Source organism: Melanotaenia boesemani, chromosome 21 (assembly GCF_017639745.1).
Source record: "Melanotaenia boesemani isolate fMelBoe1 chromosome 21, fMelBoe1.pri, whole genome shotgun sequence".
In the NCBI taxonomy this organism is placed as follows: domain Eukaryota; kingdom Metazoa; phylum Chordata; class Actinopteri; order Atheriniformes; family Melanotaeniidae; genus Melanotaenia; species Melanotaenia boesemani.
The window spans coordinates 2,005,653-2,029,918 of NC_055702.1; the positions used below are offsets into that span (position 1 = coordinate 2,005,653).

At 42.7% G+C, this 24,266-nt stretch overlaps 2 protein-coding genes across 3 annotated transcripts in view; one reads left to right on the top strand and one right to left on the bottom strand.

Moving 5' to 3' along the window:
• Positions 1-478, bottom strand: part of LOC121632690 (neoverrucotoxin subunit beta-like) — a 50,342-nt gene extending 49,864 nt beyond the window's left edge. Inside the window, exon 1 of one of the 2 annotated variants that reach the window (XM_041974364.1) lies at positions 70-476. The gene's annotated coding sequence lies outside the window, so the exon portion shown is untranslated. Of the gene's footprint in view, positions 1-69 lie in introns of both variants that reach the window. The other variant, XM_041974363.1, reaches the window with a different exon arrangement.
• A 20,436-nt stretch (positions 479-20,914) lies between these two features.
• grid1b (glutamate receptor, ionotropic, delta 1b) overlaps positions 20,915-24,266 on the top strand; it is a 552,168-nt gene continuing 548,816 nt past the window's right edge. The window contains exon 1 of the mRNA XM_041974390.1: positions 20,915-21,328. Coding sequence (XP_041830324.1) covers positions 21,247-21,328 — 82 coding nt within the window. The 5' untranslated portion in view covers positions 20,915-21,246. The remainder of the gene's footprint in view (positions 21,329-24,266) is intronic.

Here is a 24,266-nt window from a genome sequence, read left to right on the forward strand (position 1 = left end):
AAATATGTAACACACACTTTTATTATCAGTAACAGTTGGACACACATTTCAGTAAAACTTTGTCCTCACCTGATGAACTTGGTAAAATGAACTTTAACTTGAGTTGTTTGTGAGTCTCGTTGACTTCCAGCTGCAGCTTTCTGTCTGCTGCTGCTGCTGCTGCTGAGAGAGTCTTATATCTTGGTTACTGACTGACTCCTCCCATGGCTCTCTGACAGAAATGTGCTGGGTGTTTCCCTCACTGATCTCCTTTTTTTAACATTAGAAGAAAGAAAGGTACAATAACACAAGTAAAGCTTCACACAAAAGTTCTGGTCAAGATTGCAGAGACATTTAGACCAGAAAGGTCCAGAAGGGTCTCAACACGTCCTGCACAACATATAACTCCACACATCTAATTCCCACGTCTCCCTGGATGGGACCCTCCAGATTTCCTGAACATCCAGATGTTAAAGACTTCAGTTTATGGTTCATGGTAAAATGTTAGTAGAAACAGAAAAACTTGTGGTACCACAGAAAGTATGTGAGATCCTTCAACCAGCTCCTCTCATGTGGAACCAGCTCCTATTGGGATTTAAACTCTCTTTCTGCTTTTCTGACCGAGCTAAAAATGAACTTCTTTCATGGAGCTTTTATAGTTTATTTTTATGATTATGGATGTGGACTTTTCTCCTCATCGTTGTTTCTAATCATATTTGATCATTTTCACAAACGGTTTGTATGAGTGTGATTTTTTTCTTTATTGTTTGTCCTTGTTGTTCTGTAAAGCACTTTGGGTTTCAAATACCTGTAAAGTTCTGTATGAATGAAACCGTGTTGGCATCAGAGACATTTTATATCCATTCAGACTTTTCTGCCTCCACATTACAAACATGTGTCCTGAATCTCTGAGGCTGTGTACAACTGATGCTTCAAACTAAGACGGATATTAAAGAGACAAAAGTTGACTTATATTTTCCACCCACTGTTTCTTTAGTTTGGTTTAGTTTTGTTATTTTATCAATTTAAATTTATTTTCCATTTTTCACATTTCATTTTCACTGTTTATGTTTTATAGTTTTAATTTTTTTAGCAGCTCGTTTCTTTTTATTTTGTTATCTGTACATGAGAAAAGCTCTACTTGTTCTGACTGTTAACAGAGTCGAACTGATCTTGTTATTGCATAAAATCAAGTTAGAACAGGTTTATGGTAAATTCCAAGGAAACTTCTCCTAAAACTATTCTGTTTCTGGCATAACTTTTTTCAGTTGTACAGGTAGAAACGTGTATGAGAAAGTATTTCATGGAAAACTGGTGACATTTCATTCCTTACAGCTGGGGCCTGATGAAACGCTGATGGATCTGTAGGAAGATGTCACCATCACACCAGACTCTGCGCCGGACACGCCTGCAACCACTAATCACCGCCGTTCATCATCTCCGGAGTACTAAGGACTCACACCTGCAGCCAATCCCTAGCCAGACCTTATAAACCCCAGGACACCAGTCAGTATCTGTCGGACCTCGTTCAAGTGACGTGAACTCTTCCTCCTTCCCTTCCCTGGTCCCGACTGACCCTGACGATCCAGTGGACAAGATCAGTGTGTATTTTCCTAAGATACCTTCTCCAGCCAAAGACACCTGTTCGTAATAAATCTGTCAACTCTGTTCTGTCTCGGAGAGGTCCTACATAACAGAAGAATACAAACATATTCTCACCACAAACAGACAAAACTGCAGCCAGCAACAGAACTAGATATTATAACTACAATACGGTTTGATTAGGTGTCTCTACCAAGTTAGGTGGACGTAAACTCCATTGACCAAGCAACCACTGAATCATCCTTAAATTAAATTAAAGATACAAATATTTTCATAATAAAATAATATCTCTACTAATATATCAGAACAAAATTAATCTGAGTTGACAATAACAAATGTGGCAGGAAGTGAAAGAAAATTATAACTATCTTCCATCAGTGTCAGTAGCTTATGAAGTCTGTTCAATCACCACAAAAGTCTTTAAAATGTAGAAAAGCAGCCAGAAGTAAAAAGACCCCGGCTGCTGCTGCAAAGGTCTGAAACAGGGCTTTGAATTGATGGTAAATGTAGTTAGATGCTGTAATGCATTGCTTATAAAGTTTTAATATTGCAATATTTATGTTAGAATCAGAGAAGATACAACTATTTAATTTGAACAGATTTTAATATTATTACATGACATGAGAATTAAACAAAAACGCTCTTTTGGGACTCCTGTTTCCACCCCTCAGGCATTATTTGTTTTGGTTCCTGCTCTGGTGTGTGGCAATGGTGGGCCTGCCTGTTTCCCTGGCAACCTGGATCTTCACCTGCACCTTACTCTTCAATCAAGCAGCACTTATATAAAACCAGCTCAGGCTTCCAGTCATTGCCAGATTGATGATTATCCTCACCACGGTCTGATCCTGTGGCTCCGGTAAGAGAGACACACATCCTTGATCCCAAATCTTACGCCGGGGACCTGGGTAGGTGCAGAGAATTCTTAGTACAATGCTCACTTGTGTTCAATCAGAAGCCGCTCACTTACTGTATGCCAGTGACAGATCTAAGATCTCCTACATAATAGGACTCCTTGAGGGCAAAGCTGTCCTGGGCAGCATATGACTGGCATAGATTCAGACAGCTGTCTGTTGCCATATTTATTGAAGAAATGAAGAAAGTGTTTGACCGAGTAAACTGGAAATTTTTATTTGCAACGTTAAATAAATTTAGGTTTGGGTCATCTTTCATAGTTTGGATAAAAATATTATATAACAACCCAAATGCATGTATGAAGACCAATGATCAAACCTCTCCAAGCTTCTGTTTGCAGAGAGGAACCAGGCAGGGCTGCCCGCTTTCTCCATCACTCTGCTATTTTTATTGAACCCCTAGCTGCTGCCATAAGACAAAATAAAGAGATTGAAGGAATCCATGCCAAAAATAATAGAACATAAGATAAGTCTTTATGCTGATGATGTATTACTTTTCCTCCAGAACTCACCGACATCTCTCCCCCAGACAATCACAATTATTAACACATTATCATCAGTATCTAACTATTCTACCATGGTCTAAGACTACTGTTATACCCATTAACTGTGACCTACAAAACACACCCAATACTACAATACAGTCTGGAAACATTAGATATCTAGGCATAAACATTTCCCACAGGTTATCAGAACTAACAAAGCTAAATTATGTCCAGCTACTTAAAGCAATAGAGGATGATCTCTCACGGTGGAGGTGCTTACCCATATCACTCATGGGGAGGGTTGCCACAGTTAAAATGATGGTTCTATCTAAAGTAAACTACTTGTTTTCAATGATACCCACTAAACCATCCTCCAGCTGGTTTAAGTCACTGGACTCACATATATCTAAATTTCTATGGAAAAATAAGCCATCACTATCAGTCTAAAAACTTTACAACAGACTAAAGATAGAGGCGGATTGGAGCTACCCGACTTTAATCATGTTTTCTTAGCTAACAAGCTGCAGTATATCTCCAAATGGCTTAAACCTAGCAGTCTGGATGAACCATGGTTAGATGTAGAGCAAGCATTGTGTGAGGATGTGTTTATCTCTGACCTGCCATTCATCAGCTCAACCATCAAAACACATAAGTGTTTTAAAAGCATCAATATCAGTTCCTCTTTAGTGGCTTGGTGGGATTTTCTAAAAATAACCAAATCCTCACTTTTTCCATGTAAGTTTACACCCCTCTGGAACAACCCTGACATCCTGCAAAACAAAAAGCTTATCAATTTTACTCAAATTTACTCGAAAAATAAAGGAATAAAACAGTTAGAACATATAATAGAAAATGGAAACTTCTTCTCATTTAATATTCTCACTTCACAATATGGAATCAGTAGCAAAACATTTTTAGAATATCACCAGCTTAAATCTATTATATGTAAAAAATATACCATTAATCAATTAAACTTACAGCTGCCTGTTAGGGTGGCAGAATTCATGAATCTCAATGCCCCAAAGCTATTATCAAAAACATGTAGACTGTTATCTAAATTAGAAGACTCAATTTGTCTTCCAACTTCAAAATGGGAGGGTGACTTATCCAGTAACTTTAATAAAGATAAATGGTCACAAATATGTTTAAACACCTTTACAATGACTAAGAATTCAAATATACAACTGATACAATTCAAAATTCTGCATAGAACTCATTATACAGGACAAAGGATGTTCATGATGGGTCTGTCACAATCAAACATCTGCACACACTGCAATGAAAACACACCTGACAACTATCTCCATGCCTTGTGGTCCTGCACACCTGTCTGCAGGTTCTGGCTTCAGGTATGTGTGGACATGTCAACATGGTTAAAATATAACTGTAATATTCCCCGCACTGTGTCAACTAAGTGACTTGGGTGACATTAATATGGCAATTAACTCTGCACACACAATACGCACAGCATTATGTATCGCAAAGAAAACTATCCTTGTGAACTGGAAAACCAAAAATAATCTGTGTATTCAGCAGTTTAGGAATCTCTTAGTTGACCACATCAGTAGTGAGACAATGTCTGCCTCCTCAAAGAACTATTTAGCTGAATCTCATTCCCTCTGGTCCCCTGTGCTTAGCTCCATCACTTAGTGTAGGTGGAGGACTGTGACCTTGTTGCTTTGGGGGTTGGAAAATGGCCGGGAGTGACTGGTGGTTGTGGGTTCTTTGCGGTTTCCCGTCGTGCTTGGCCGGGCTGCTCTGCGATGGGGGTGGCTCTGGGTCTGGCCCTGTCGGGGGCTGTGGGGGCCAGCGGTTGGAGTCGCCTTGTGGCCGGGGTTGAGGCCACTGGTGACGCCAGGGTTGGTGGGTGTTGGTCCTGGGCTGGGCAGCCGGGCTATTCCGGGGCCGGCTGGGCGGGGGTTCTGGGCTCTGGTGACTGGGTGTGGTCCTCCTCCTTCCGGGGTGGTGGGGTCCATATGTGCCAGGTCTGGGCCAGCCCAGATGTGCTTCCATGGTGTGGGTTGGTGCTTGCCCTGGTGTCTGGTTGCCTCCCTGGGACCCAGGGTATGGCCCGGGGGCAGGAGGGGTGTAGGGGTTTAAAGGAGGACTGAGTGAGATTTTGGGGACAGCAGGGGCGGTGCTGGGGTGTGAGATAGGGATTCTTATATGTTGTGTGTGTGTCTATGTGTTGGATGATGTTTGTGTGGGTGTGGGGGTATGTCGTTGTGTGTGCGTATGCATGTGCTAGGATGAGTCGGGGTGTGTCTGGGTAGTGAGAGTGGGAGGGTTGTATGCTGTGTGAGTGTTTATATTGTGTGGGTGGGGCTAGGAAATAGGTGTGTGTTTCTGTGTGTGGTTGGGGCAGCGTTATGTGCACTTTTGGGGGGGGGGGGCTGGGGGTGGTGTGCCGTGGGTCTGCCGCTGTCCCCATCGTCTCACTCTCCGTTAAGCATGTGGGGGGGTGGGTACCTTCTGGGGTCGGTGAAGGCTTACTGGCTGCAGTCCCTGAATGGCCCGGTCGTGGGGGGGGGGCGGCCTCTCCTGGCCTGTCTTGCCCCGGGGGAACCCTCCTAGGGAGCCGGGGTGCCTAACCCCAATAGGGACTAAACATCCAGAGGGAAGTTTGCTTCCTCTGGACGTACATCCCCGGACCCCTCTTACTTCCCGCTCTCTCTGTCTCACGCACACACACGTAGGGAGTTGGGAGGCATGGAGCCATGCGGGGTGGAACGGAGGGGGCCATTCAGTGGTCTCCTTGGATGCACCCCGTGGTGACTCGCCTCTCAGTTTTAATTGCACCGAGACACCAAAACACAAGAAACACAACACACAAACAACACCTGGGGGGCATGGCATGAGGTGCATGTCGGGCGGGGCCACTTAGTCAGGAGCGGGAAGGGAGAGGGTATTGGGGACCTCTCACACCCCTGTTCTCCCTGGGTGTGGACGGGGGCGAGCGGGGAGAGGTGGTTGCCCCGGTGCCGGGTCCCGGGGTGGCTGTGCTGGTGGGCTGCTGGCTCTGGGGGTGCTTGGGGCTCGCTGTCCTCTGGTCCGCCTGGGGTGTCCCCCACGGTGCATGGTGGCTCTGCCTTTGGGGGGTGGGACGGCCGCCTCTGGGCTCCTGGTGCCCTGGGCCCTTCGCTTGGGCTGCCCTAGGTGGCCGGTCCCTGGCGAGGGCAGCGGGCTGCTGATCTTGGCCCACTGGGACCTGTGCCCCAAAACCGTGGGGGGCTCTTGCTTGGCTCTCCTATGCTGCCCTTTGGGTGGGGCTGGAGTCGGCTTCGTGGTGGGGTAGCTTGGGTTGGTGCTCCGGGGCTGCTGCTGAGGGCCCAGGTCTCTGGCCCTGGTCTGCCTCTGACCTCCGTAGAGGCGTGGTCACATTTGCACAATCTCACTCACCACTCTTCTTCACTGATCACTCCTTATTCCTCATGCTCTGCATGCTGACACAATCACTGAGTTGTCCAGTGGGTTTTTATACTAAGAGATAATTCTTTTTTTTTTATTTTTCCTGTGAGTTAGTATCTGGTCGCTGTTATGCTTTCATGTTATGTCTTTTTGATTTGGTTATTATTTAAAAACTCTTAATGACTAGAAGCTCTGTTTTTTTGTGTGTGTGTGTTTCTGTTTTTGTTTTTGTAAAAGTTGTAGGAAATTTTCTGGTGTGTTCATGTACAGGTGTAACAGTTTGTTGTCTGGTGATGGTGTGGATTGAAGGGTCGTTGCCTTCTGTCTGTGATCTTTTGTCTCCTTTCTTCTTTCCCTTTTGCTCTTTTTGCTATTTTCCATCTTTTTCTGTCCCCTCCGGTCAGGTCCAGCAAGATTACATAGATTCTGTGATTCAAAGTAAATAAATAAATAAATGAATCAGATTATCAAGAGGAGCCTTACCCATAGGCCTCCCCTTGGCAGAGCAAATTTGTTCTGAACGATACAGCAACCAGATCATCATTTTCCTGCTATGATGCTGGACAGGACAAGTTAAAAAAAACAAAACAAAAAAAAAAGAAATGAAGAAAGAGTTTGATCATCCCGTAAGAGGGAGTGATGCAGTAAAACAACCAATTAACCTCTGTCGGGGAAGTCAAAGTGTTGCTGAATTTACTGTCGATTTCAGAACAGCAGCCGCTGATTTGGGCTGGAGCGACGAGGCTCTCTGTGGGATATTTGCTAACGGTTTGAGCAGCCAGCTGAAGGATGAGCTCGCCACTTGGGATGCATCGAATTCGCTGGATGAGTTGGTTTCCCTCACCATTAGGGTGGATAACCAACTGAGGGAGAAAGAGAGAGTGGAGAGTCCGACCTGGCCCGTGTTCCCCTAGCTCTGCCTCCAGAGCTGTTCATTCATCCCCGCTTCTCGCTACCATGTAGTCAGAGAAGCACCTGCAGCTGGGCAGAGCCCGTCTTACAGCCAAGGAACGGCAGATGAGGATAAGCACAGCTGCTTTTATTGTGGAAAACCTGGACACAGTATATCAGCCTGTCCAGAGTGGCCAAAAGATCAGGGCCTTCAGTAACGGTTTGAGTACTGATGACTACAAGTTCCACTAAGGTAATCCCCCACACTAAGACACTCATTCCTGTGGACCTGTGTGGTGAAAATTCTTCCCACTCTGTACAGGCTTTAGTGGATTCCAGAGCCGAGGTAAGCTTTTTAGACAGAGTTTGCATCTAAGATTGGTCTAAATCTTGAACCTCTCACTCCTCCTGTTCATGCTCGGGCTTTGGATGGCAGTCTTCTTTATTCCATCACCCAACAATCAATTCCAGTCAAACTCATAGGTTCAGGCAACCATCAGGAATTTAACCATTTCTTTATTGTAAACTCTCCTGATTCAACATTAGTCCTGGGACACCCCTGGTTGTCTTCACATAATCCCCATTTGGACTGGAGATCTGGGAGGATTATTAATTGGAGCACAGACTGTCATGACACTTCATTCTGCCGTCCCCTTCATCCATCTCCTTCAAGCCATCGCCTTGATCCGCCGGATTTGTCAGACATACCACCAGAATATCATGACCTCAGAGAGGTTAGCAAGGAAAGGGCTCTATCGCTTCCATTCCACCACCCATGACTGTGCCATAGATTTACTTCCTGGTGCCCCTCTACCGTCCAGCTTTCCTACAACCTGTCCAAACTAGAGACTGACACCATAGAAAAATATATCTAGGACTCCCTGGCTGCAGGCCCTCTTCATCCCCTGTGGGAGCCGGATTCTTTGTTGTCACCAAGAGAGAGGGTTCACTCCAGCCCTATATAGATTATCATGGGTTAAATGCCATAACTGTTAAACAAACACCCTCTGCCTCTTATTGAGTCCACCTTCAACTTCCTTCATGGATACTGCTGTCTTCACTAAACTGGACCTTCACAATGCTTACCACCTGGTTAGGAGATAAGTGGAAAATGGCTTTCAAGGCACCTCTTCTTTGGGAGATGAGCCAGCTCTCTAAAAAGAGCAGAACATCCCATCACTAGGGTAAACTCTCACAAACGATGATTTTAATTTTCTCCTGGGATTCCATCATCACAGGAATAAGCCAGCTCCTCTTCCATGCCTAAAATCACCTGCTCTCCGCCTATCGCAGTCGCCATAACAACAAGTTGTGTGAAGATGTTGAAACGGCGCTCTCATGTCAACTGCTGGTTGTCAGTTGCCAAAACAAACATCAAATGTTTTTAGTCTCCCTGTAGCAACTACTAGGGACAAATGGATTAAACAATTTTTGGCAATACTGTAGCTGCATCTCTGCCTGCCATGTTCTATTTGCACCTGAATGTTTCAGTAATTTGGAACAATTTCAGGCAAAGATGGCATCAACCCTGCGGTTGGAAAGAGGGACAATTCCAACTTTGAGCGGTTCACCTTCAATGCAGTCGGTAAGTGTCGCTACTGATATAAAGTTATGCTTTACTGTGTCTGAGACATGAGTTAAGCTGAAACAGCTAATGGTAACGCTAATGCTATAGGATGCGCCTAAAGGCAGGTTTATGGTTGTGTGGCATTTTCATCTGCATAACTGCCGTAGGCTCGACATAGCTCCGCAGAGGCACGACGTGCACCTCTTCCAGACCTGACGTGCACCCCTGCTTTGCAGACGGTTACACGGAGGTACTCCCTTTTGATTGGTCAGTGTAGGATCACGTGTTGCCAGATATCTGGATCTTCTCGCTGAATTTGCGTGGTAACAACTGTTTTTAAAAAACAATAACCAGTGGATCAAGTGGATGAAAGGTTGATCGAATTATTTTTTTTATTATTATCTTCCACAAGCTAATAAAGACACTGAACCATACTGGACGCCATTGTTGTTTTAAAACAGAAAATACCTACATCTGAGCAGACAAGAATTACATGTGGAATTCCCCAAGGTTCCATCCTGGTGCCTCTGCTGTTTAACATCTACATGCTCCACTGGCACAGGTCATAAAGAAAAACAAAATTAGTTACCATAGCTATGCAGATGACACACAGATATTTATTACGATGTCACCAGGAGATTGAGGCCCTGTAGAGGCTCTTGGGAATTGCATTAGACTGGATGTGTCTGAACTTTCTCCAGTTAAACAAAAACAAAAACTAAGGTGTTGGTTTTTGGAGTGAAAGAAAAACGATTAAGTGTCACCACAGAGCTTCAGTTTCTACAACTAAAAACCACCAACCAGGCCAGAAATCTGGGTGTAGTAATGGACTTAGACCTAAACTTTGAGAAACTCATTAAGGGAATTACAAAATCAGCCTACCATCACCTTAAGAACATATCAAGGGTAAAAGATCTGATGTCTCAGCAGGACCTGGAAAAACTGGTCCAGCTTTCATCTTTAGTCGGCTTGATTATTGTAACAGTGTTTTTACAGGTTCTACCTAAAAAATCAGTCAGACACCTGCAGCTGATCCAGAACTCTGCTGCTCTAGTCCTCACTAAGACCAAGAAAGTGGACCACATCAGTCCAGCTCTGAGGTCTTTACACCGGCTGCTGGTCCATCAGAGGATAGACTTTAAAGTTCTGCTGCTGGTCTAGAAAGCTCTGAATGGTTTAGGACCAAAATACATCAGAGACCTCTTGACCCAGTATGAACCTACCAGACCCCTCAGGTCATCTGGATTCAGTTTCTTATCAGTTCCTACAGTCAGAACCAGACATGGAGAAGCTGCATTCAGCTTCTATGCTCCACATGTCTGGAACAAACTCCCAGAAAGCCTCAGATCAGCTGAAACACTCAGTTTATTTAGATCCAGGTTAAAGACCCACCTGTTCTCTGCTGCATTTCACTAGTTTTTATTTAGAGTCCCGATCTGCATCTGGTTCTTTTATGCTGAAATCTTAACTTTATCTCTTTATCTGAGCTTTTTTTTCTGGTTTTATGTAATCAATTTTAGCTTTTTTACTCTTTGTTTTTCTAATACACTTCTATTTGTTTTTTTGTTTTTTTTTGCCTGCTTTAATATTGTTATGTTTTGTGTAAAGCACTTTAAATTGTCTTGAACATGAAATGTGTTATACAAATAAATTTGCCCTGCCTTGCCTTACTGAACTGAACTGAACCACCAAAAGAAAAGTTTACCGGCAGATACCACCCCTTCTGCCACCTTCACATTAGGAAGAGAAACGGCAACACGACACCAAAAAGATGTGTATCACCTACGCTGGAGTACGAGAGCAAACTCACCAGCATCAGCTACGCCATAAACGACTACATGCAGGCGCCGCCAAGCATAAATCTGGCTTTAAACTTTAACCCCTTGCAATGTACAAATGAGCCCTGTGTTTTTTTTTTTTTTAATAAGTGGTGTGAAGTGCTCTGCCACATAAATTTTTGTAAATGACTTATCTATTTCTTATTTTTCATGCCTGCTACCACACAGCACTGCAGTATTCATGATTGATGGTTTGTCATGATGGATGTGTGGTCACAGTTGTAGTTTTACTAATCTTCCTACCACAACACAGCAGTGTGATCATGTGATCATTTAATCTAACAAGGTGACCATTGTGTAGTCGGATTTTATCACCGAACTAAAACGTAAATTTTTATTTCTCTGACATGTCATGTCTGTAACGTGTAGTGTAGCGTAGAGGCAGTATCTTCACTCTCAGTCTTGGAGTCTGGTTCAAACATAAATGGCTGAATTACGTAAGCTGCTGCTCGGTCAGGTTCGCTCGCATAACTAAGCTGTTGATGTTTTGGAGTGTGATGCACTATGTTTGCACTGGGCCAGCGCCCCTTCCGACTCTGGTCTCCCTGCAGCCAATCAGTGCACACCTCATTAACATTATTTAAATTAGTCAAAAGATTGCATGAACTCTCACGAGACAAAGTTGTGGTATGAGCAAAGGGTCAGAAAAAGCTCTATGTTTGATTTTTTGTGTGTAATTAGTTTTCATAGAAATATGGAAATACACTTAGAGGCCAGTGGTTACATGAAAAGACCAGGTATTAACACCTTTCAAAACTAGATATTATTATTATTATAATTATTATGTAGATTTCAAGCACGTTTAATTTTTGAAGAGTATTTTTACTTCTATATTTGTATTATAAAATACAAAGTTTGAAAACGTCAGTTTCTGTTAATGTGTTTTATATGTTGTCCATTTAATTTCAAATAGAAGTCCAAAAAATGCCTGTCTGAGAATCTGTGCTGACCAGCTGCCACCCACCTTCATACAGTTCTTTAACCGATCCCTGGAGCTGTATTACAGGCCCTCATGCTTCAAATGCTCCATTATTATACCGGTCCCCAAGAAGCCCCCCAACACACAATTAACTGACTTCAGGTCCCTCGCTCTAATGTCTGCCATCATGAAATCCTTTGAGAGGCTGGTGTTGAGCCACCTGAAGGACATCACTCGTCCACTGCTGGAGCTCCTGCAGTTTGCCTACCAGGCAAACAGGTTGATAGACAATGCAGTTAATGTGGGACTGCACTACATTCTGCATCACCTTGACTCTCCAAAGACGTATCCAAGGATCCTGTTCTTGAAATTTTGCTGAGTGTTCAACACTGTCATCCGTGGAATCCTGCACCAGAAGCTCACCCAGCTTACAGTGCCAACCTCCATCTGCCAGTGGATTACCAGTTTTCTGACTGACAGAAGGCAGCATGTGAGACTGGGAAGCATCACAAACTTTTTAAACTCCTCCCGTCTGTTAGGTGCTATAAAGCCTAAACCACCAAACACAGAGACAGTTTCTGTCTGCAAGTCATTACCCTGATGAACAATAACACTGAGGTAGTTGCACATATTTGCACAACCTTAACCTGTAAATACTATGTTAATGTTACATTTATATATATATATATATATATATATATATATATATATATATATATGTGTGTGTATATATATTGCTTCCATTTTCTATTTTTTTTTCAATTTTTTTTGCTTTTATTTTGAATTATTCTTACTTTTTGTGCTGAAAAAAGCGATGAGAGCAAAATTCAGCAGTCAAATTCCTTGTTTGTGCATACAGAAATAATTTTTTCTGATTCTGACTCACTTCCTTCGTATATGCATTCTACTGCCTTCTGTAATACTCTTATCATTAACACTATTTCACTCATTTTCAAATAAATTGGGCTGCTATCGTCTGGTTTTCACTTAAACTATTATGTTTTTTCTTTTGGAGGACATAATAATTCTAAACTGTATTGCAGTAGCTTTAATCTTGTTGAGGGACTGCCTCAAGATTCAAGATTCAAGAAGCTTTATTGTCATTGTACAAAAATACAACGAAATTCCGTTTGGCATCCTCTCTGTTGCAGCAGCTACAGTGCTAAAAATTAATAAAACTATGAGCAATAAATACTAAATACAGTTAAAATGTTACACATAAAATAATATTTGCTGCAGGTTTTTACTGGCTGGAAAGTAGTAGCAGATGTGTGCGGGTGGGGTAGGGGGATCAGGGTACCTGCAGCAGTCTCTTTACAGCCATGGGAAAGAAGCTGTGTTTGAGTCTATTGGTGCGGGCTCGCATGACTTCCAGAGGGAAGGCTGCTGAACAGGGTATGTCCTGGATGGGTGAGATCATTCCATATACTTGTGGCCCGTCTGAGGTTCGAGGACATCTCCTCTAGACATGGGATTGGGGAGCTGATGATCCGCTGAGCAGTCTTGATGACCTGCAGGAGTTGTTTTTTCTCATGTGCAGGGCAGGTGACATACCACACTGTACATCCATAGGTCAGGACACTCTCTATTGTGCACTGGTAAAAGTTTTGTAGCAGAAGTGGAAGGAGTTTGTTCCTCTTCAGTGTTCTTAGAAAAAAGAGACGCTGCTGGGCCTTTTTAATGATGTGGGTGGTGTCTGTGGTGCCTTTGTGGTGGTGTTGCCAGTGTCCAGGGAATCCTGACCGATCCACTGGTAGACCACTGCTGCACATCCAGGCAGACTGGGATGCTTCAGATGCAAGCTTTGCTTTAATTCTTGTGCTAACTGCGGTAGCTGAGTTGTGCTGATTGGATTGGATTGGATTTGGGTCTGTATTCACCTCCACATCATCTGCTAGTCGTATCAAGCCTGCTGGGTGTGCAAACTACAAAGCCGTGCTTGATGCACTTATACAGTATACCCCTCTTTGTGGCATCCAGACACGACTATTGTGCATGATTGATAATAAAAGGTGTTAGCAGTTAGAGGTCATTGCAAAAAATCTATCTGATTGAAATTGAATCAGTTTCATGGTTAAAGTTGGTTTAAAAATTTTAGACACACATGCAGCACATGCCAGACTTTATCATGAAGATGAGGCTGCAATTAAATTATCAGCATGTTGGACAAACCAGATAGAAAGAGCTGAAAGGAGATGCGGTTTGTTTTTAAAAATATGAACATTTTCAAGCTGAACAGTTCAATCCTGCACATTCATCTGACAGGATCTAAAACGGCTGAGAGGTGAAGATTATTGGATGTGATCATCTGCATCATGATGTTGGACTCGATTTAGCTACTGAGTTTAAAGCATGAGCAACAGATGAAGTTTCCCTCTGGGAGAAATAAAGCCTCTTCTCTTCTGTCACTTCATTCTCTAAAATAGATCAGCACTTTCACAACAAAAACGAGGCTCCAGCTGCAGATTTACGACTCACTCTCAGTGGCAAATTCACTTAAAGTGCAAATGAGTGTTGAAGAGCTGCAACTCTCGTCTGAGTTTTGAAGTCTTGGCAGCAGAGAAAACAAGGAACAATGGAAAGAATAAATACTGTGTATCATGCAGCCCAGCAGGTGCTTGATCATATGATGTCTTTTTTCTTAGACTTTCTTTCACCTGTCAGTTTTTTTTAAAACAAAAACCATATCGGGTTACAGTAAACATACATATGAAAGTCGAGCTTCTTCAACTCCAAATCAGAAACAAACTGAAGTGATGTGAAAATGCAATGAGAGAAAAAAGCTTAACCCAGCAAGTTTAGCCCAAGGTCAGATCACACAATGCTCAGATAAACTGCTTCAAATAGCTCCTTCTCAGACTCAGTTAGCATGTTAAATCTTAAATATTATTCTTTATTATTATTTTAAAATATGTACTTGCTTATAACCGCTTGATCAGACTGGAGAAACAGCAGAAGGAAAAAGGTGAATAGAGGAGAAATAGCAAGAGAAAAGAGAAAAAGGGAGAGCAAAACAAAACAAACCACATGTCATGGTTTTGGGCTGGGGTGGAGATTTCCCAGCCATCCCTGAAGGCATCTTTTCTCTGTGTCTGATTGCTTTACTCTGATTGCCAATGCTCTCCACCTGTGTCGCTCCCTAGATAAGCATGAATCTCTCTGCTGCTCGCTGCCTCATCGTCAGAGTTTGCTCCTGAGCGTTTCCAGCCCTTTCCTTCGGCCTGTTGACCTGTTTCCTCCCCTCCTGGAGGTTTTGTGCCTGCCTGCTTCCGTCTGATAAGTCAAATACTCTTTTTGTGGCTCTCACGGATTTTGAAATTTGGATTGTTCAACAGATTGGATTTGGATTCTGGACCAAGCTTTCTTCCCTTTAGGATGGATTGAAGAAAACACTGGACCTCCTGGAGATCCCTGTCTCGATCACAGTAACCAAACTTACTGAACTAAACTCCATCCAATCCCCATTCACACCCATAATCCCATCCAGCCCCCAGTGTGTGTGTGAGTTTGTAGTGTCATTGTTTTTATGTAAAGATGACTGAGTGTGATTAAAATTGAGGGCCAAGTTATCCCAGAGTGCAGGAGAAGCAGCCAGTGAGGCCCCCTCCACCATACTCCCTGCAACGTGCACGCTCCCCAAAGTCCTAAGTACAAGAGCAGAGGAGGGGGGGTGTGAGTGGCACGACCACAGAAAAGGGAACCTTCACCAGAAGATGAGTTTCCCTGTTAGCGCCTCCCCCCATTTCCCAGGACCCCCTCCCACCAAGCCCAGAGCCCAAAGTGACAGCAGCCAGAGACCCACAGCCCCCCCTGAGTAGCCCCTACACACCACAGCCTGGAGAGGGGGGAGTACCAATAATAATTAGGGCTGTCAAACTATTAAAAATTTTAATCAGATTAATCACAGCTTTCAAATTTAATCACGATTAATCACTATTTGTGACTACTCCTGAAATTTGCTTGTTTTTACTATTTTGTACAAAAATTTACTGTTAACTGACCTGTTCTTGGCTAAACATCAGATGTCCAATGGTCAGTAAATGCAGCATGTAATGTACTTCTACATGCTGTTCTAAAACATTTCTACCAAACTTTTTTTTTAATTAATTATAAAAATAAAAAAAACAGCAGATGTAGTGACTGAAGTTAAACGGCCAATATTGATGAAGAAACTCTGATAAAGCTGATGATCTAGATAAAAACTGCTTTTTCCTTTTATCATTGAAGTGTGAGTGTTTGTGCAGCAGTGATAAAAGTCCTACAGCAGCATCTCCCAAGTAAACACCTGCTGATAAATTATATCATTGGCAAGTTTTTCTTCACTATTTTTACATTAGATGATAACAAAACCCCGCTCTTCCTTCCAACCACCCAACCACCCCACCCAATTGCACACCCTACATCACCACCCATCCAATACCCTCCCACATCCCCAACTTACCCCCGACCCAGGCACCACAAGCAGCCCCCACCCACTGCTGCAAGGAGGCCCCATCGCCAGCCCCCGGAGCCTCCATCCATCCTGACACACAGCCACCCCCACGACAGCCAGCCTAGCCCCCCTCCCCAGGAGACCACCAGGAGCCTGCAACTCATAGTTTTAGAAAAACTTCTTCTTCATCTGTTTTCAGTAGTCTTGACATTAATAAAGTTTTAAATAAAGTCTAACATATAACTGAGACAACTGCAGCTGATCCAGAATGCTGCTGCTCTGCCATGGTCCACCATGTTGATCCACCAGGGTTTAGGTTTAGTTCTTGTTGGATTTCTGTTCTAGTCTGTTACCTAATTTCTTGTTGTGGTTGTTTGAGAGTCGTTCATGTTTTTATGTTTCCTGTTTTATTTGGTAAAGTTGTGTTTTCTCTTCTCTTTTCATTTACTGACTTCTAATCTGTTTCTGGGTTTTGTAGAGATGAGCAAGTGAAGCCCCATGAAGCTCTGAAGCTTTCCTTCTATTTGTGCTGAAAAAGATTTAAAGCTTTTATTCTAACAAAAACACAGTGACATCTCGTGGCCTGTTGAAGTCAGAGCAACCTCTGGAGCTAAACTAAAACACTGACAGTTTCAGACCCATGTCAGCAATACAAGTTCAGAAAGGATTTTAATCTGATATGTAATTAACAGGAAGTCTGAGTCTTACATATTATCCACAATAAATCTGATATTTGACAGGAAAATGTAGACTAGAGTTATTTCTAAAGAGCATATATAGTAGAAGCATCAGATCCAGTTGTTATTGTTTGCCCGTCACTAGAGTTCAGGTGTTGTTGACTTTTCTAGTCTATTTTTTTTCTTTTTTTTTACCTGTATAAGTTTCCCAACTGTGCAGCGTACAAGCCGAGTCCTGCTTTTGAATCATTCTTTCAAATCACATTCAGACATGCTCGTGTCTTCAGGGATAAAACTAAGAGAACATATCATTCCAGTTCTCACATGTTTACGCTGGCTTCCTGTGAGACAAAGAAAAATAGAAATATATCTGATCTGCAGAGGCCACGTAGAGACTTATTGACAAATAGAGACTCTAAAATCGTCTCGGTCCAGTTTGCTTTCTATCCAGAGTTCAACTAAACATTTAGTTTTTCTGCCCCAGAGATCCGAAACAAACTACCAGAAAACCTAAAGTCCTGCTAAATCCAGTCTAAAAACCTTTTTAATTTCCTACCACTTTCAGTCAAATTATAGAGTTTTCTTTCTGAATTAATTTTCTTGAATGTGTAGAGTGATGTTGATGAAGATGTTTGTCCTGTTGATGGCTGTGTGTTTAAACGTAACTCACTGTATGTTTGCTTTTGATCATGTAAAGCACACTGAGCTGCCTTATGTGTGAAATTAGCTATAAATAAATTGTCTTTATTGTTTTTGTAGTAAAATAAAATCAAAGTATTTGAGGTTTTCTTATCTAAAAATACCACAAGCACTGCTTACTTTAAAGTAACTGTACAAGTTTCATTAAATACATTTAATTGCAGTTAAAACCAACAAATCTGAACACAACTAACAGATAAATGTGTAAAATGCATTAATCATGCTGCTTGTGCTAAACAGCTTTACTAAAATCTGTTACTATAGATGGAAACAAAATGCCTTTAACATTTAAGCTGACACATATATTTGGTGATATAATAACTTTTCTGTTGGGAATATGTCCACATGATTCCTGGGCTGATTAAAGCCTTGCAGTAGCAGCTTTGTGCCAGTAGGAGGTGTGATGTTCCACCAGTGAGTCGGTCTTTATTAAAACTTACCTGAGTTTATATATAAAAAACTAGATAATTCAGTCTTAATCCTTCAGATAAAAGATAAAAACTGAAGTAACTGACATGAACATACTTAAAAAAACAAAACAGCTTTAAAATAAAAGTAATAAGTCCTCAGATTTTAGGGAATTGCTCCAGTTGAAAACATAATAATAATAATAATAATAATAATAATAATAATAAATAATAGTAATTGGTTAGATAGTCCAGATCGGGGGGGGCATCCTTCCCTTAATGTTTAGATAAAGATGTTGGTGAAGTTGTAAGGTTAAAAAATTAATTGCTGAAGTTGAGAAAATATTCCCATCATTATATTATATTATATTATATTATATTATATTATATTATATTATATTATATTATATTATATTATATTATATTATATTATATTATATTATAGGGTACTAAAACATTGATATCTTTGTCCATAAGTTGTCTATTCTCATATAATTTTAGAGCTCACTGTACTGTGGGAGGACTGGCTGGAGCAGGCCCACGAGAAAAAGAGGGCAAAGTACTCAGAGTAGGTGGAGGAGTGCTGGAACAATGTTTAGGGGGCACGATGCCAACCCATCGAAGTGGGATGCCAAGGATTTGTGGGCCTATCCCTCTGCAAGGCCTACAAGATGCTGGGCATCACAGGAACCAGTCAGCAAAGGGCTGGACACAAGCTGGGCTGGATCAACCCTGGCTGGGTCGCCTAGAGGAGGAGGTCTGATTGTTGAAAGACCTGAAACCCTCTGTGATCCCAGGTTACATCACTGATGATGTGTCCAGGGGCACCATAAGGTGTATCTAAGAGCTGTATTTTGTTTCTTTTTTTTAATCTAAATTAAATATCCAATTTGAACTCACACAAAAAAATCACAGTAAAAAATGAAGACAGACAGTAAAAACTTTCCAAACTTATGTGTAAAAATATATTTTAATAATAAAGATTAAAAATATTACCCTGTATAATTACTTTAAAATTAAATAGCTATTTTAGAAACGTGTATTGCTAACTAGAAACCTTTTTTAATTAAATATTATAAATTAATTTAATATTCATTTCAGTGTAAACCAAAAGAGTCAGAAAACTTTTTATCAAGCTGTGAAACATTCACATAAAAAAATCTTTACTGCTGTTCAATATGATTCATTACAGAAAAATCATTAAGCAGCAGAACTAATTTCTACACTTTAAATAAAGTTTTACACAACAAAAAATCTGGTTTTTCAAAGTTTCAGTTCAGTATTTTATTAATCTGATAAAAATTCTATATGCTGGAAACAGAGATGAGGTCCTGCTTATTAAATAAATCTAGCTGCTGGTGATGGTTCACAGCAGTTAGAATAACATTAGTCCTCGTGCTTGTGTTCATCTTTATTAATTAGCATATTAGCAAACATTAGATGTTGATATTGACTGGTGATTACTTCAGTGACTAATCCTGATCTGGAAGAACAGATTTCATCAGGACAAACCTGAAAACCCATTCAGGGCAGAAACAGCTGATTTAAACAGGCAGAATCACGCAAAACATTTGTTTGTGCTCCGAATAACCCACTGCAGCTTTAGGATTTATGTCACATGAGACCACCGGTTTATAAATATTATAGAAAGAAATGTCTCATTTCTCCATCACATACCAACACAGACGTGAATACTACAGTCGACCGGAGGTCCAGAGGAGCTGTCCGGAGCCGCGTGGTGCTGAAATCACCGCCGCTCCATCAGCTGGCTGCACGTGCACAAGTTCATCTCAAGATTTCAGCCGAACTAGACTTAACCAAACAATTAAAAGACATTTCTGAGTCTCATTTATTCACAAGAAATATCCTTTAATTGTAAGGTCAAGCCTAGTGATGCTGGATTCCTTTCTCCCCGCAGTCAGTTATCACCTGGAATTACATCACAGGACATATTAATGACGTCACATTACACACATTATCAGTCAGAGGTTTGAGACTTCACCAGACCCCATCAGGGTATGACGCACGCGGTGGACGCGCTGTGGGAAAAGCTCTCGCTTCACCCCGACACATCCTCTCCTCTCCACGAGCATCTGATCCTCCCAGAACCTTCCGCAGGTCCTCCTCTCATTTCGCTCTCCCCGATCCCTTCCCTAAACCCTCCTTCTTCCTCCTCGCCGCGCTTGTTTTCACTCATCGCTTCCTAGCACAAGTTGGGGAGATTTTTACGCACAAGTTGATCCCAAAATCTCCTTTTCTGCTTTGTGTCCGGGCTGTAAAACCAAACATGTCACACGTGCTGGGTCTTCATTCAGAGCTCACAGAAGGGAAACGGGCCCATCGTGGGTAGCATGAAGACTACCTCCTATCCTGTCCGCGCATAGTCCACAACCTCTTCAAGCCACTAGCGAGGAAATTCGGCTTCACGCTGATGCTGGACTCGTTCAGGACGCGCGCGCTACCAACAGGCGCGAAGCTGTGAGCTGCGTCTTTATTTCTGTCCGTTAACCACGAGAGGATAAAACGATGTTCCTCACATTGACACACGGACACCGAAGTCACAAGCACGGGCAGAGTAACGCAATGTTTCTGCAACACATACACTAAACCCGGCGCGTGCAGCTCATCTTTGCAGCGCAGCGATGCAGCGGTAACAGGCGCTTGAAGAAGTCGGACTGGCGCAACTTCATCATCGCTGACATCCTTCTCCGTTCTTCTGTTTCCGAGTCTTCCCACCATAAATCTACCGACCAGGCGAGCGTCTGGCCGGGACGTGACGACTCTGCCTTCTGAGCTCGTTTCCTCTCCTCCGCGGCGCGCGCTGCCTTCCCATCCATCCCACCATCTCTATCCATCTCCATCCTTCGCCTGTCTTTTCTCTGGTCCGGCTTCAAGCGCTGGAGATAGAGGCTCTGCAATCACGTGGGTCGGAGAAGAGGAGAGAAAGAGTAAGAGAGAGAGAGAGAGAGAGAGAGAGAGAGAGAGAGAGAGAGAGAGAGAGAGAGAGAGAGAGAGAGAGAGAGAGAGAGAGAGAGCATCCCTCCTCCTGCTCCTCCGCAGTTTGCAGTGTGTGATGTCTCAGACTCGGAGGTAGAGAGTCAGAGCTGCTCGTCCGGCGGATCTCAACCTCTGAAACAAACCCCCGGTGTCTTCTCTCATCCTCCCCCTTTCCCCTCTCACTCTCTCGGGTTTGTTTCACTCCGGAACCCTGGATCTCCTAATTCTGTCTTTTTCCTCCTGTCTTTCGATTCCGGCCAACAGTTTCATCTGTGGGATTTAGTTTTTACTCAGACTATTGGTGGTGATTTTACTCAACACTGTTTCTACCGCTTTTACGCATCGACGGTGATTCTGGATTTGCTCACAACAGGAGAAAAGACAAGAATCTGCGAAGTGGATCCGTGGATGCGCGTTTTTGGATCAAATTGGAGATGGAAATGCTGATATTGTTATTTCATTCCCTGTGGATATTGCAGTGCAACACAGTGAGCGCGGACTCCATCATTCACATTGGTAAGACACCAGCAGGGCTTCTCTTTTAAACATTTCTTTTTCTTTTGGCGTGCAGGGCTCTGGCTGAGGAGGCAGACAGGGCTGGTAGCTGCACTAAATGTGAGCAGGAGGTCGGTGCATTTGAAAAATGTGAACAGACTGGTGATATTCATGAGTTAGTTGACGAGCATGCGCTGATTCCAGTATCACATCTGATTATCAGAATAGTGTGTTTGGGAAGGAAGGAGGTTGTTGCGTCCAGGCTCAGACGCACGAGGAGAGCCCCCCGCAAAGTGTTGCGCCATCCAACCATCCATCCATCCATCCATCCATCCATCCATCCATCCATCCATCCATGGAAAAGAGAGAGCGCGTGTCGGTGCGTTTTTACATTTACATGCAGAAAACCGGAGACTGGCAAGAGAAACCGGCCTGACGTGGTTGTTAAGAGGGTTTCACTTCATCCATTCACCCCCTCCCCGTCTCCTCCCCATCCCTCTCTCCCCTGCCTCCCTTCATCTATGAGCCTGAACTTTGAATTGGACGTGAGTGAAATATTAATCAACTCCTCCAGAGGAAGAGATGACATAGGGGACAAACGCCGACTGTTCGGGCCGTGAAACAACCACAGGGGAACTAAAACCAGTGGGCGCGCGAGCTGTGGAGCCCCGCCCCCCCCCACCTCTCTCGACATTTAGTGACGATATAATTTTCTGCCGTTCTCCCCAAGTTACTTTTCATGGCATGAATTCAGAGTTTATGGAGAATACAGCGAAGTCTGAAGGAACACCGACGCACTCAGACGTGCGCATTTTTCCAATATCTCCCCACTTTGCAAAAATAACACTTAAAGAGTCAAATGATCGATGATCGGAGACCAGAGATCCAGATTTCAGATACTCGCTGCTCAGAGCGTAAAACCGGGCTGGCGGCGGCACTGCGGCGGCCCAGAGAGGAAGAGGAGGGAGACAGGTTGGAAGAAGTCAGAGCCGTTCAGCTAAAAAGAAAAATCTTCTTTCAAGATAGATTTCAAAACACACACACAGATACTTCAGGTCATGTTAATCAAATTCATGTGCCAAAATCTTAATAATGAACAACACGAATGTGTTATGAAGTGGTTCACGTGCAGGTGTGGAGGTCTGGATTCTTACTTCCCTGCGTGCTGACTGGGCTCACCTCTGCACACACACGACATTTACATGAATTACAGGCATCATTCTGCTGCTACATGTTGGTCACTGCAGAAAACATGTCCAGACTCTCACAGCGTGGATGGAGGAATGAATGCATGAGCAGATGGATGAGTATCACTGTTCCTCAGGGGGATGTCTGCATCGAGGCGGCACATGGCAACAGCAGAGAGATGTCGGATTATTGAGAACACAGAAGAGTAAATACAACAAATTAGCGGGTGTCACCAGCGAACAGGCTGCTGGTGTTTGCGGCTCTGCGAGGATTTATGAGAGCAGGGAAGTTAAAGATGAGCTGCTGCATCTGACATCTGACAGTAGATTAGCATTTCAGGTATAAACAAAGCAGCAGGATTTTACAAGAGTTATCTCAACCCATGGAGGCTTGTTAGTGCTGTAGCAGACTTTCAGCATCTGGCTGCTGTTTCTTGTTTGTACTGACTAGGTGGTGGAACCCTGCAGGTTCCCCACAATAGCACGACGCTGAAGTTAGCTTCCGATTCACCATTAAAGGGCGATTCCACTGAATTTTTATCAACCTAAATCAACTTAGACCAGCTCCTGATAAAAACTACAATACAGGCTCTTCAAACCTGGACTAACATATCCCAGATTAATTAAAACACTGTTTCCGATTGAAACTTTTATTCTATTAGTGAAAATACAAATTGGTTTTATATGTGATATTTTTGGCATAAAGACCACATTAGACCAGGTCCAGATCAGAAACTAGAACACTTAGGGGCTGAGTTATGACGAGGGCAAAACTGCTGCGCTATTTAACATTTGCTGCGCAGTTTTGCTCTGGTTATGTTTCTACGATTAGCGCCTGATCTATTAAGACTGCTCCTGTTATCATTTGCGGAGCAAACAGCAGTATTTAAATGAGGATTTAGCGGCGCTGTTTGCTCTGTCATGTAAGGTTCTGGAGAGCAAGGAAACCGCAAACGCAAAATTAACTTTTATCCGATAGAAGTTGAGACAAATAAAGGAGACAAATAAAAATATTGCGGAAGTCGAGGAAAAAAATCTAAATGTCACCAGAAATGCTGCAATATAGTTTCATATTCAAGTTCTATTTATTTATAAGGCACACTAACAACAACCTTTAGGAACCAAGGTATTGTACATATAAAAACATGCAAGGAACAAATAAGAAATAATAAAGGTTTAAAAGCTATAAAGAAATAATAATAATAATAATAATAATAATAATAATAATAATAATAAAAGACAGGCATGATAAAGTATTTAAACTTATCCAGCAATTCTAATATTGCAACGCTGGATCGTCTCCACAATCCTCTTCTCTGGCATTCTAAATATATTAATATAATAGAAAAAAATGCATTATCTTAGTCGCCTTTCATGGTGTCTGTGCCTCCTCCTTAAAATTATTACTGCAGCCATTGCGCGTATACTGTTGTGCCAATTAGCACCTGCTTTTCAGAAACGCTATTTTTAGAGCAAACAAACACCGCAAACTATTTGCGGGCTACATGAATCCCACTGCTGCGCAAACCAGATTTATTTGCATAGTCTCCTCCCACTAATGTGCACTTTCTGGCCGGAACGCCCATAATGCATATGCAGTAGCTTCAGAAACGCAAAGTGGAGAGCGGCGCAGTTTTGCCAGGATAACTGACGCAGTTCCATGTTTGCGGCTTTGATAGATAAGCTTGGGCCGATTTTAGCGGAGCAAAGCCGTCTGCACCTGTTTTAGTACACGCAAAGCGTTAATAGATCAGGGCCTTAGACTCTTCAGA